This window comes from Balaenoptera musculus, chromosome 3 (genome assembly GCF_009873245.2).
Source record: "Balaenoptera musculus isolate JJ_BM4_2016_0621 chromosome 3, mBalMus1.pri.v3, whole genome shotgun sequence".
In the NCBI taxonomy this organism is placed as follows: Eukaryota; Metazoa; Chordata; class Mammalia; order Artiodactyla; family Balaenopteridae; genus Balaenoptera; species Balaenoptera musculus.
The window spans coordinates 166,344,169-166,356,291 of NC_045787.1; the positions used below are offsets into that span (position 1 = coordinate 166,344,169).

The 12,123-nt window shown below is 54.3% G+C and overlaps 1 protein-coding gene across 1 annotated transcript; it reads left to right on the forward strand.

Annotated features, from left to right (window-relative positions):
* Positions 1-1,905: 1,905 nt before the first annotated feature.
* On the forward strand, positions 1,906-6,958 carry TUBB4A (tubulin beta 4A class IVa). The gene is made up of 4 exons (XM_036848748.1): positions 1,906-2,058; positions 2,594-2,702; positions 2,811-2,921; positions 5,299-6,958. The coding sequence occupies exons 1-4, from the start codon at positions 2,002-2,004 to the stop codon at positions 6,354-6,356; spliced, it is 1,335 nt and encodes a 444-aa protein (XP_036704643.1). The 5' UTR covers positions 1,906-2,001; the 3' UTR covers positions 6,357-6,958.
* The last annotated feature ends 5,165 nt before the right edge of the window (positions 6,959-12,123 follow it).

Consider the following 12,123-nt stretch of genomic DNA (forward strand, 5'->3'; position numbering starts at 1 on the left):
CAGATTATCCTTTGCTGCCGAGGCCATCCGTGTGCAGTGTAGGACACTGAGCAGCCTCCGTAGTCTCCACCCACTGGATGCCAATAACAGCCCCAAGTTGTAAAGATCAAAAATGACTCCAGACATTGTCAAGTTTCCCTTGTGTCTTGGGTGGGGGGCGGGGGGGAGAATCACCCCCAGCTGAGAATTTCTGGCTTAGGGGATTCTGCTGACCCCCCAGGAGACTGTGCTCCATAATCATCTGACCTACTGAAGTCCCAGGATGCTGTACACGTTTAAATCACAAACAGAGAGAGGAAGTAATTCACAGATGCTGGGGGGAGGGGGAGGGGGGGGGTCACCCTCGTTTGTACTGTCTGATCCAGCAGGAGTTTATTCTGGTGTCTAGTGTGAGCCTAAAGATCTAACTCAGTTGTTTTTTGTTTGTTTGTTTGTTTTTCTCAAATAATTAACAGGGTTTCTCAACCTTGAGCACTATTGACATTTGGACCAGATCATTCTTTGGGGGGAGGGGGAGACTGTCCTGTGCATCCTAGAATGTTTAGCAACATCCACTCACTACATGCCAGTAACACACACACACACACACACACACACACACCCATCCAGGAATAACAACCAAAAACATCTCCAGACATTGCCAAGTGTCACTGCGGGGCAGAATCGCTCCCTGTTGAGAACCACAAAATTGGAAGCCACGGGTGAGAGCGTGAGGTCCCAGCCCTTCAGCCGACCTGGCTAATCCCACCCCCACCCCGCAGTAGCCAGAAGCCATGGAGGAGGAGGGAGAGGCTTCCAGGGATGGCAGAGTTGGAGGCTGCCAGCAGAAAGTGGCCCCAAGAAGTCTGGCCTTCGCTTGTGGGGCAGCACAGGAAGTCTTGCCCAGCATTACAATAATAATTGTAATACTAATAGCTACAATTTATCGTTCACTCTGCGAGGGGAAACCGGGGCCATCTTGTTAACTGGGCCATCTTTGGACCCTCCCAACCGCCTAGAGGGGAGGCATTCCTGCCAGCCCCATCTTGCAGGAAATTCACCCAGAGGGAAGCCAAGTGGCCTGTGCAAGGTCATATACTGATAAATGCAAAGGCAGGGCGATGGATTGGAATAAATTATAACAATGGAGCAGAGAGGTGCCGATCTGGGGGGAGCAAGGCAGCCCGCCGGGAGCCCTCTATCCCCGCAGTATGTAATCCAGCTATAAGTCTTAATCTTTGATGTGCGACCCCAGGCAAGGCTGAGGGTGACCCCACCTGCGACAGACCCAAAGCCCAACCGAGGTGTCCAGGGGGAGCGCACGGTCCCCCCCAAACCTCCATCAGCTTCCAAAAGCATCCGCAGTCAAACATGGAAGGGAAATCGTGGTTCTACTTACTACGCAGCTTCAAGACGAGTCCTGCAGAAACCGACCGCCCCCTCCTCCCAAAACTGTCGGCTACTCCGGAGCGGCCAGCTCGGCCCCACTAGGAGCCCTCCCGGTTAATGCGAGAGTTCTGGCGAACGAGAACTAAACGGAATGGGGAGGGAGGCTTGGGACGGAGAAACTGAGGCAGGGTCGTTCGGGGCAAGAGCGGGGAGAGGCAGAATCTCCCGGCCGCTTGTTTACCGGGCGCTCTCCCTCCCCCCGCCCAATCCCTGCAAAACCCGGGTCGCCAGGCCTGGCTGGGGGCGGGAGGGGTGGGATGGAGGAAGGTGGTACTGTTGGTGCCTGAGAGGCCTCGCCCTCCACGGCCCGGGGTGGGGGGCGCACGGAGCCCCGGCTCGCCCCAGCCCCTGCCCCCAGAGGTCTCCAGGCGGCAGGGGAGGGGTATCCGTCCATCCCCGCACCCTCCGTCCCGGGGCGGGACCGGGGGGCGGAGCGGGCCGGTGACCTGCAGTGACGCGAGCCCCGCCCGCTCATATAGAGGCGCCCCAGGAGCGCAGGGACCGTGCTTCGCCGCCGCCGCAGATCCCAGCAACAGCACCAGCGCCGCCGCGTCCACCATCAGCGCCGCCGCCATGCGGGAGATCGTGCACCTGCAGGCCGGCCAGTGCGGCAACCAGATCGGAGCCAAGGTACGCGAGGGACCGGGCCCGGGGACGCGGTCGAGAGATGCGGAGTGCGGTCCACCGAGCTCCGCAGAGCTCCTCCACCATGGGCCTTTTGGGGGACGGGGCCCCCCCAGGAGGCCAGCACCCCAGGGACGGTGGGGGAGGGCGCGGGGGGCAGGGCCAAGCTGGGAACAAAGAGGCCCATGGGGGTGGGGCCCAGGCTTCTGTCCGCTTGCCACAGCTGGCCTCACAGCTGGCCCACTGTCCCCTCCACACGCACAAAGAGACCCCGCCCCTCCCCACGGCAGCAGCCAGGGAGCGCTGACCCCAGCCCGCTGGGCTGCGGTGGTGCGTCTGCTCCACCCCGCCCCCACCGCTCCCTTCTTGCTGCCTCATCCTCGCCCGCCCACTCTGCCTCTAGGTTCCACACTCACCTTGCCTGGGGGACAGGTGGCAGCTAGGGAGGTGAGTGGGGGTCCTGAGCCCAGAAGATGGAGGTGGGGCAGACCTGGCCACCGGCTCCACCTTCTTGGTCCTTACCACCGCCCTCCCCCCCCAGTTTTGGGAGGTGATCAGTGATGAGCACGGCATCGATCCCACTGGCACATACCATGGGGATAGTGACCTGCAGCTGGAGAGAATCAACGTGTACTACAATGAGGCCACAGGTAAGGGGCAGGGGACACCTGCCAGAGTGGGGGTGGGGAGGGCCTGGGAGGGGACAGGATGCTGGCTCCTGGCGCTGACCAAGCTGCTCTCCATCTGCTTCTCTGCAGGAGGAAATTACGTCCCCAGAGCTGTGCTGGTGGACCTCGAGCCGGGCACCATGGACTCTGTCCGCTCAGGCCCCTTCGGCCAGATCTTTCGTCCTGACAACTTTGTGTTTGGTGAGTCACCGTCACGAGACACAGGCAGGGAAGTCCCCCCTCCCCAGATTCTTTCATTTCCACATGCTTGGTGAAAATTCTTTTTAAAATTCTTCACCTAGCGTCTAAACTCAGGAACCCAGAGCCCAGCGGGGAAAGCGGATACACAGGCCACTGTGGGAATCCAGGGGAGGCATCTGATACAACCAGGGGAGGTGCAGGGTAGGGAAGGCTTCCCGGAGAAGGTGGCATTTTAATGTAACAGTATGGACCTGAGCCAGACTGCGGTGTTCAAATCCCAGTTCTGCCACTTCATGCAGTCGACAAATACTTATTAGCACCTACTGCATACCAGGCCCTACTGTACCCCCTGGGAATATAGCCAAGAATAAAACAAATAAAGCTCTCTGCCCCCACCCCCGAGCTGACATCCTGGTGGAGGGAGCTGGGAAGATAAATAAATGGGAAGAGAAGAGAAATAAGTCAAACTCAGGCACTGATTGAGTCATCTTGGTGATTTTGGACAGGCCCTTCAATCTCTCTGTGCCCGTCTCCTCATCTTTAAAACAGGGATTATACAAAAACTTACTTTTCAGGATTGTGAGACTTAAAGCCACTAACACGTATAAAGAACTTAGAACAATGCCTAGCACAGAGAAAAAGATAACTAAGCATTTGATGTTTTGTTGTCATTTTTATTATCATTATCACTATTAATGTCTGCAGCCTAAAAGGTGAATAGGACTAGGGTTGACCAAAGGGCAATGAAGGGAGGAAAGGTGTGTAAGACAGAGGGAACAGCATGTGTGAAGACAGTGGGCACATTTACAGCACTCAGATTGAAGGGGCCTGCACACTCTGAACAACCGTGTAGGAAACATTTCCTGGTACCTCTAGGTCAAGCTAAATGCACATCCCCACCTGACCTCAGGCCCCAGGCTCCCCCTCCCCCAGCGCCTCTCCTCCTAGTACACAGTAGTTTAGTCTGGAGTCTAGGGATTGACGGGACAAGCTATGTGACCTTGAATGAGTGACTTCCTCTCTCTGGTCTGTGCAAAGATTCAGGAAGATAATGATGATCATGTGTGGTTATGGCACACAGTAGGTCCTCAGGAAGTGGCTGCGGAAAGACTAAATGAGGTGGACCAAAAGATGTGAGGGATTCTAGGATGATTATGGGCGGCTCCAGTCGGGCCAAAAGATTCTGTGGCCTGTAGTAGGTGAGGCAGGGGAGGTGGTAGAAAAGTGTGGACTCAGGAGCCAGACCACCTAGTTCAAATCCTATTCTCTCAGAGGAGGTGACATTGACCAGAGACCTGAAGAGTCAGTCAGGGGAGTACCTGGGGGTAGAGCATTCCAGGCAGAGGGCACAGCACGTGCAAAGGCCCTGGGGCAGGACCAGGCCTGGTGTGTTGGAGGAACAGTGAGGAGGCCCATGTGGCTGGAGCAGAGTGAGGGAAGGGGAGAGAGGGAGGAGTGGAGGGCAGGGAGGGGATGGTGGCAGGTTGTGCAGGGCCTTGTAGGCTGTAGGGAAGATTTGGGCTTTTATCCCAGGGAGGTGGGAGTCCCGGAGGGCTGTGGACGGAGAAGGGACAGGACCTGACTCAGGTGCTCACCGGTGCCCTCTGGCTGCTGCAAGGAGAACAGAATGGGGGGAGGCTGTGGGAGGACCAAGGCAGAAGCGACTGTACTGATCCAGATGGGCAATGAGGGGGCCAGACCAGGATGGAAGCAGAGGAGGGGGCAAGAAGAAATGTTACCTGTTCACAAAAATACCAGCCAATATTCTAATCCTGATCCTTGTCCTCTGGAGCTTGCATTCCCCTGTGAAATTACAGACAATAAACATGATTAATTTAAAAAAACAGGTTTATCACTTCTGCGGAGGGTAACAAAGTCCTAAAGAAGGGGAAAGAGGGAACCATGTAAGTATCTGAGGGAACAGCATTCCAGGCAGAGGGAACGGCATACGCAAAGGCCCTGAGGCAGGACTGTGCCGGGTGTGTGGCAGGGACAGCAAGGAGGCCTGTGTGCTTGGGGCAGAGTGAACGAGGGGGAGAGAGGGAGGAGGGGAGGGCAGGGAGGGGATGGAGCAGGTTGTTCAGGGCCTTGTGGGCCGAAGGGAGGACTTAGGCTTTTACTGAAAGATGGAAGAACTGGGGTGATTTTGAGCTAAAGCAGAACATGATTTAGGTTTTATCAGAATCCTTCTGGCTGCTGGGTGAAGGGAAGCAAGGATGGAACCCGAGAGAACAATCCATCATCATCATAATAACAATAATAATAATAATAATGATTTTGTTATTATTATTATTCAACTACTAGGATGGCTGGGAGTGGGGTGGAGGGTGGGCTTTCCCCATATCAGCCTGGGTGTCCCCTCCCCTTCCCTCTTCAGGCCAGTCTGGAGCCGGCAACAACTGGGCCAAGGGCCACTACACAGAGGGTGCCGAGCTGGTGGACGCGGTCCTGGACGTGGTCCGGAAGGAGGCGGAGAGCTGTGACTGCCTGCAAGGCTTCCAGCTGACCCACTCGCTGGGCGGGGGCACGGGGTCCGGGATGGGGACCCTCCTCATCAGCAAGATCCGCGAGGAGTTCCCGGACCGCATCATGAACACCTTCAGCGTGGTGCCGTCACCCAAGGTGTCGGACACGGTGGTGGAGCCCTACAACGCCACGCTGTCCGTGCACCAGCTGGTGGAGAACACAGACGAGACCTACTGCATCGACAACGAGGCGCTGTACGACATCTGCTTCCGCACCCTGAAACTGACCACGCCCACCTACGGGGACCTCAACCACCTGGTGTCGGCCACCATGAGCGGGGTCACCACGTGCCTGCGCTTCCCGGGCCAGCTCAACGCCGACCTGCGCAAGCTGGCCGTGAACATGGTGCCCTTCCCGCGCCTGCACTTCTTCATGCCCGGCTTCGCGCCGCTGACCAGCCGGGGCAGCCAGCAGTACCGGGCGCTGACGGTGCCCGAGCTCACCCAGCAGATGTTCGACGCCAAGAACATGATGGCGGCCTGTGACCCCCGCCACGGCCGCTACCTGACCGTGGCCGCCGTGTTCCGGGGCCGCATGTCTATGAAGGAGGTGGATGAGCAGATGCTGAGCGTTCAGAGCAAAAACAGCAGCTACTTCGTGGAGTGGATCCCCAACAACGTGAAGACGGCCGTGTGCGACATCCCGCCCCGTGGCCTGAAGATGGCCGCCACCTTCATCGGCAACAGCACGGCCATCCAGGAGCTGTTCAAGCGCATCTCGGAGCAGTTCACGGCCATGTTCCGGCGCAAGGCCTTCCTGCACTGGTACACGGGCGAGGGCATGGATGAGATGGAGTTCACCGAGGCCGAGAGCAACATGAACGACCTGGTGTCGGAGTACCAGCAGTACCAGGACGCCACGGCCGAGGAGGGGGAGTTTGAGGAGGAGGCCGAGGAGGAGGTGGCCTAGGGCCGCCTCCATCCCTTCACATCAGCGCCCTGCTAGGATGCTGACCTTTGACCCCACCAAGAACCCCCTGCTTCACCTCCCAGCCTGACTCCCCTCTGACCCTACAACCTTGCACCTCTTCCCCCGCCAACCTTTGACCCTTGAGCCCCACTTTATCTCTGACCCCTCTTGAACTCTCCCACCTTGGACACCCCCATGAGCCCTGCTTCACTTCTGACCCTACAAGCCCCACCTTCAACTCCATGATCCCTCCTTCACCCCTGACCTCTCCACCCTTGACCTCCCCACGAGCCCCATTGCACCCCCCAGACCTATAAGCCCTGGTTTACGTCAACCCCTCCCTCTGAGTCTCTCCCTTCATCTCTGAACTCGCCTCACCTTTGACCCCACAAGTCCCACCCACCCTCCGAACTGACCACCTTTCTGGCTTCCGTGACCCCCCATTTCCTTCCTGAATTCACTCCCGTCAGCTCCTGCAGACCTTGGTTTTCCAGGGGTGCTGCTGGGGGAGAAAGAAGCCCTGGAGCATGTGGGCAAGAGAGGCTGCTCCCCGACTCTCCCCGCTGCCTCACCCTCAATAAATTAATTGTTGTCCTGCCGTGTTTCTGCCGAGTGTGCTTTTCATCGTCCTGTGGGAAGGTCACGTGAGGCTCCTCCCTATGGGATGGAGGTGGGTGCTGAAGGAACTTCTAATCGGGGGGTGGGGAGAGGGCAGGGATTTCAGAGTCAGACAGACCAGGCTACGCCACTAACTCACCCTCTGGTGTTGAGCAAGATGCTGGCCCACTCTGAGCCTCGATTGACTCACCTGTAAAATGGGCTCATATGTTTTCCCCCCATGCCCCACCTCAAGGATGTTTGTAAGGACTCAAGGGCACAGTACCTGGCACTGGGTGGGTTCTTAGTGATGGAGATGCTGCCACTTTCTGTGGGGCATCTTGCGAGAATGGAAAGCTGGAGGGGGGAGTCTCTAGGGAAGGAAGCTGGGGAGATGGCAGCTGGGGGGTAGTGCCCGAGGGGCAGTCCTGCCAGAGTCACTGACATGTGTGAAGCACTTTGATGGCCTGGAACATGCCTTATCTCATAACCCTCACACCAACCCTGTAAGAGCTGAACTTTTAGGGAATTCTCTGGCGGTCCAATGGTTAGGACTCCTCGCTTTCACTGGAGAGGGCGCAGGTTTGATCCCTGGTCGGGGAACTAAGATCCCACAATCTGCACGGCATGGCCAAAAGAAAAAAGATCTGAGCTTTTAGAGAGACAAAGTATATAAGTTAGCTCTTGCTGAGTAACAAACTACCCACCCCCCAAAAAATGTAGGGGCTTAAAACAACAGCAGTTATTTATTTTGCTCCCAACTCTACAATTTGGGCAGGGCTTGGCAAGGCAGCTCATCGGTGCTCCCTGTGGCATCAGCTAGAGAATCCTGCTGGAGGCTGAGGGATCTCCTTTCAAGGTGGCTCACTCAACATGACTGCCAAGTTGATGCCTCGGGGCTCAGCAGGGGCAGGTAGAAGGGGGTGTCAGTACCTCTCCAGAGTCTGCTTGGGCTTCCTCACAGCATGGTGGCTGGGTTCTCCAAGAGCAAACATCCTAAGAGAGCAAGGCAGAGTTCATTGCATTTTTCTGACTTAACTTTAGAGGTTGCTTGGTGTCCTGAAGACTCCTAATTGAGGTGTTCACAAAGGCCTGTTTAGGTTCAAGGGGATGGACTACAGACCGCACCTCTTGAGGGTAGAGTGGTAAGATTCTAGAAGAGCATGTGGAATGGAAGATACAGCTATGGCCAGCTTTGGAAATTACAATTTGCCACACAAAGCATCTTGTCCATGGTCCCATGGCTATGAAGCGGTGACCTGGTATTCAAACGCTGACAGTTTAAGTCTAGAACTCTGATTGTATTTTATCAGCCGGGGTTCAGTGCAGGGACCATTCTAGGCATATCAGGCAGAAAGGGGTTGGATACAAGGATTTAGGAGCTTACAACATCATTGGAGGGGCTGAGAGAGGGGGCTATATATAGGCCAGTGCTTAAACTTTAATGCGCAAAAGAGTCACCAGGACAGCTTTGCAAGAACACAGCTTCCTGAGTTCCACCGTATAGTTTCTGATTCAGTGGTGGGTGGGGGGGTGGAGACTTTGCATTTTTAACAAGCTCCCAGGTGATGCTGATAATGCTGCCTATGAGACCACCTTTTGAGTAGCCCTGGAATAAACTGGAACACCACCCTGGGAGCTGCTTCTCTGCACAGTGGAGAATCAGGAGGCTGACACCGGAACTGTTGAGTTCAGAAACACTGCCCAACACCCACAAAGCCACAGAGATAGGTCCCCTAGAGTGCTGAACAAAAATTAATTAAAATGAATTTTAAATAATTAAACACACACACACAGTTCTGCATCACTTCTACCTTCCAAATCTCTCATGAGCGTTTCTCATTGGTCGAACCTAATCTGCATCCAGAACCGGAGCTGCAAAGAAGTCTGGGAAATGTAGTTCCCCCCTCCCCCAGCTTCTGGTACAGAGGCCAACAAGGAGCGAGAGAGGGGGAGAGAGAGAGAGAGGGAAGGAGGGATGCTGAGAGCCAATTAACTTTTTCCACCAGGCTCTTCGCTGGACCACCAGCCCCGGATGGGGCCCCGGCCCCCTCCCTGGGTCCCACTGCAGCCAGGAGGAAGGAGAAGCATGGGAAAGGCAACCTGCGAAATCCAGCCTGCCGCCACCGTCATCTCAGCAGGCCCAGCCCAGCACCGGGCGGTGGAGCAGAAAGACGACGAACTAGGCAGTGAGCTTGGCTGTCTTTATTATCCCAAACCTAATGTGGCCCTGGAAGAACTCCCTATTCTGCCCAACTAAATCCCCTTCGCCAAGAAATGGCACCACCTGTGTGCTCAAATCCTGCCTCTGGAAGTCAGCCTTGACTCATTGTTTTCTAGACCCAACACATTCTTCTTATCTTTTGCTGAATCTGATACCCACCAGGGTTCTTGGCCTTCCCCAATCAATAGAAATTGACTAGAACCCAGACGAGAAATTCAGGCTAGGCTTTATTGGGGCCCCTGCTGCAGCAGGAGGGAGCGAGAACAAACATCAGTTTCCTTTGCTTGCTCACTTGCTAAGCAGGGGTGCGGGGGGGGGCGAGCTGGTTCTTTATATGGGGTGAGGGTAGCGGGGTGTGTCCAGGGGGTCGGGACGGAAGGATGGCTTAAGTGGCTTGCCCACCCCTCTGGTGGTGTTGAGTGCAGGGGGCATGCCCAGTACGCTGCTTTTGCTCCCAACACCCTGTTTTTGCTCCAGGCTTTTCAAAAGTGGCAGTTGGGTTTTCTTGGTCTCTTTGTATCTTTTGGGTCCAGAATTTGCCCCAACTGCACATGCACTCAGTTATTTTTAGTCCCATATAGTTTCCTTGTATTTGGTTGCTCAAGGAGAGGTGTATCCAGGGGCAAGCACTGCAGCAAAGGGTCCCAGGTCCCAGCCTGTCTCAAGTCGAGTTGTCTCTGTCTCCAAAATGTATCCTGGGGACTTCCCTGGTGGTCCAGTGGTAAAGAATCTGCCTTCCAATGCAGGGGACGCGGGTTCAATCCCTCGTTAGGGAACTAAGATCCCACATACCACAGGGCAACTAAGCCCGCACGCCACAACAATTGAGCTCGTGCGCCTCAACTAGAGACCCTGCGTGCCGCAAACTGCAGAGCCCACGTGCCCTGGAGCCTGCGTGCCACAACTAGAGAGAAGCCCGTGTGCCACAAGGAAGAGCCTGTGCACCGCAACGAAAGATCCCGCATGCCCACAACTAAGACCCTATGCAGCCAAAAATAAATAAATAAATAAATAAATAATAAAATAAATCTTAAAAAAAAAATCTATCCTGAATTTGACCCCCTCCTCTCCAGCCGTCTATACTCTGGTCTATGCCACCGTTGTTGCTCACCCAGGCAATTCCCCCTCATCACTTCCCTGGGCTCCCTGCTGCCACCCCTGCCCTCTGCAGTGTGCAGCGTCCTCCTTCTACAGCAGCCAGAGAGGAACCTTTGTATGCAAATCACAACCCTCCCTCCCGCAGCTCCCATGCTACTCAGACTGAAACCCAAACTTCTCACCTTGGTCTCCACTCGCTGATGACTGATGATGGCAACCTTATCCCCCTCCCCCTCCCTCCCTAAGCTGAAACTACAGTGGCCTTTATGCGCTTGATCATATCAAGTTCAATCCAACCTCAGGGCCTTTGCACATGCCGTTCCTGCTCCTTCTTTCCCCCGAGGTGCACATGACCGGCCCCTTCTCGTCCACAGGTTTCAGTTCAAAGGACACCGCCTCAGAGCAGCCTTCCCTGGCAACTCTTAAGTTGTACCCAGTCACTCTGCCTCTTTTATCTTGTTCCGTTTCCCTGAGAGAACCTACCAGTAACTCAAATTATCTTGTCTATTTGTAGACTTGTTTCTTTTATCTGTCCCCTGCCCTACCCACCAGAATGTAAGCTTAAAGGAAACTTATCTATCTTGCTCACCACGTGCATAGAACAGTTTACACCACACAGATACTCAGTAATTCTTTGCTGAATGAACGAGCAAGTGAATCCACGCGTTGTGAGGTGTATTGTTTTCCTCCTTTTTTATTTTTGATAAAGATGTATGAAGTTTATTTATTTATTTATTTATTTATCGTCTGTGTGTCGAGGCTTGCGGGATCTTAGCTCCCTGACCAGGGATCAAACCCAGGCCCTTGGCAGTGAAAGCATGGAGTCCCAACCACTGGACCGCCGGGGAAGTCCCTGTTTTCCTCCTCTTAAAGTGAGAAAACATGGGAATTCCCTGGCGGTCCAATGATTAGGACTCCTAGTTTTCACTGCTGAGGGCCCGGGTTCGATCCTTGGTTGGGGAACTAAGATCCCACAAGCCACGTGGTGTGGCAAAAAAATTTTAAAAATAAAAAAAAAATTTTTTAACTAAAGCAAGAAAACAAAGACACAGGGAGGTGGAAGATGGTTTCTAAGACGGCCCTCAATGATGCCCGTCTTCCCCATTCATGTGCTTGTGTGATTCCCTCCCCTTGAGCGTGGGCTGGACCTGAAGATTGCTTCTGACCAACAGATGTAATATGGCACCAATATGGCAAAGGCAATGGGATGCTACTTCCAAGCCTGGGTTACAAAAACCTGTGACTTCTGTCTTGGTGAACTCTCTATTGACTTCTCAGCTTGCTTGCTAGGGGGAAGCAAGAAGCAGGTTGGTAAGGTCCACATGGCAAAAAGTGAGGGTAGCCTCTGACCAACAGCAAGCAAGGAGCTGAGGTCCTCTGTCCACAATAAAATGAATCCTGCCAACGGCCACATTGTGAGCTTGGAAGTAGATCCGTTTTCAGTTGAGCCGTCAGATGAGACCACAGCCCAATGGACACCTTATTACAGCTGAGAGACCCTGCAGCACAGGACCCGACTAAGCTGTGTCCAGAATCCCAGCCCCCAGAGAAACTGTCAGATAATAAATGTGTGTTCTTTTAAGCCACTAACTTTAGGGTGATAGGTCACACAGCAATAGATAACTAATACAGAGAGGTCAAATGACTTGCCTAAGGTCACACAGACATTAAAGAACTAAGTCAGGTCTTGAACCCAAGTCTCTCTGACTCCAAAATCATTCTCTAACCACTTCACTGACCCATCTCCCATAATCATAGAGAGAACATATCAAAAGCTCCGTTCAGGCTTGACCACATACTAAATATTTCATGTGAATTCTCTCATTGAACCTTCACAGCATCTCTGAG

Bases quoted from the DNA above. Each gene is read 5' to 3' on its own strand.
- TUBB4A (XM_036848748.1), top strand. From the start codon at position 2,002: ATGCGGGAGATCGTGCACCTGCAGGCCGGCCAGTGCGGCAACCAGATC. The intron at 2,059-2,593 runs GTACGCGAGGGA...CTCCCCCCCCAG, and splicing joins GCAACCAGATCGGAGCCAAG to TTTTGGGAGGTGATCAGTGA. The intron at 2,922-5,298 runs GTGAGTCACCGT...TTCCCTCTTCAG, and splicing joins TCCTGACAACTTTGTGTTTG to GCCAGTCTGGAGCCGGCAAC.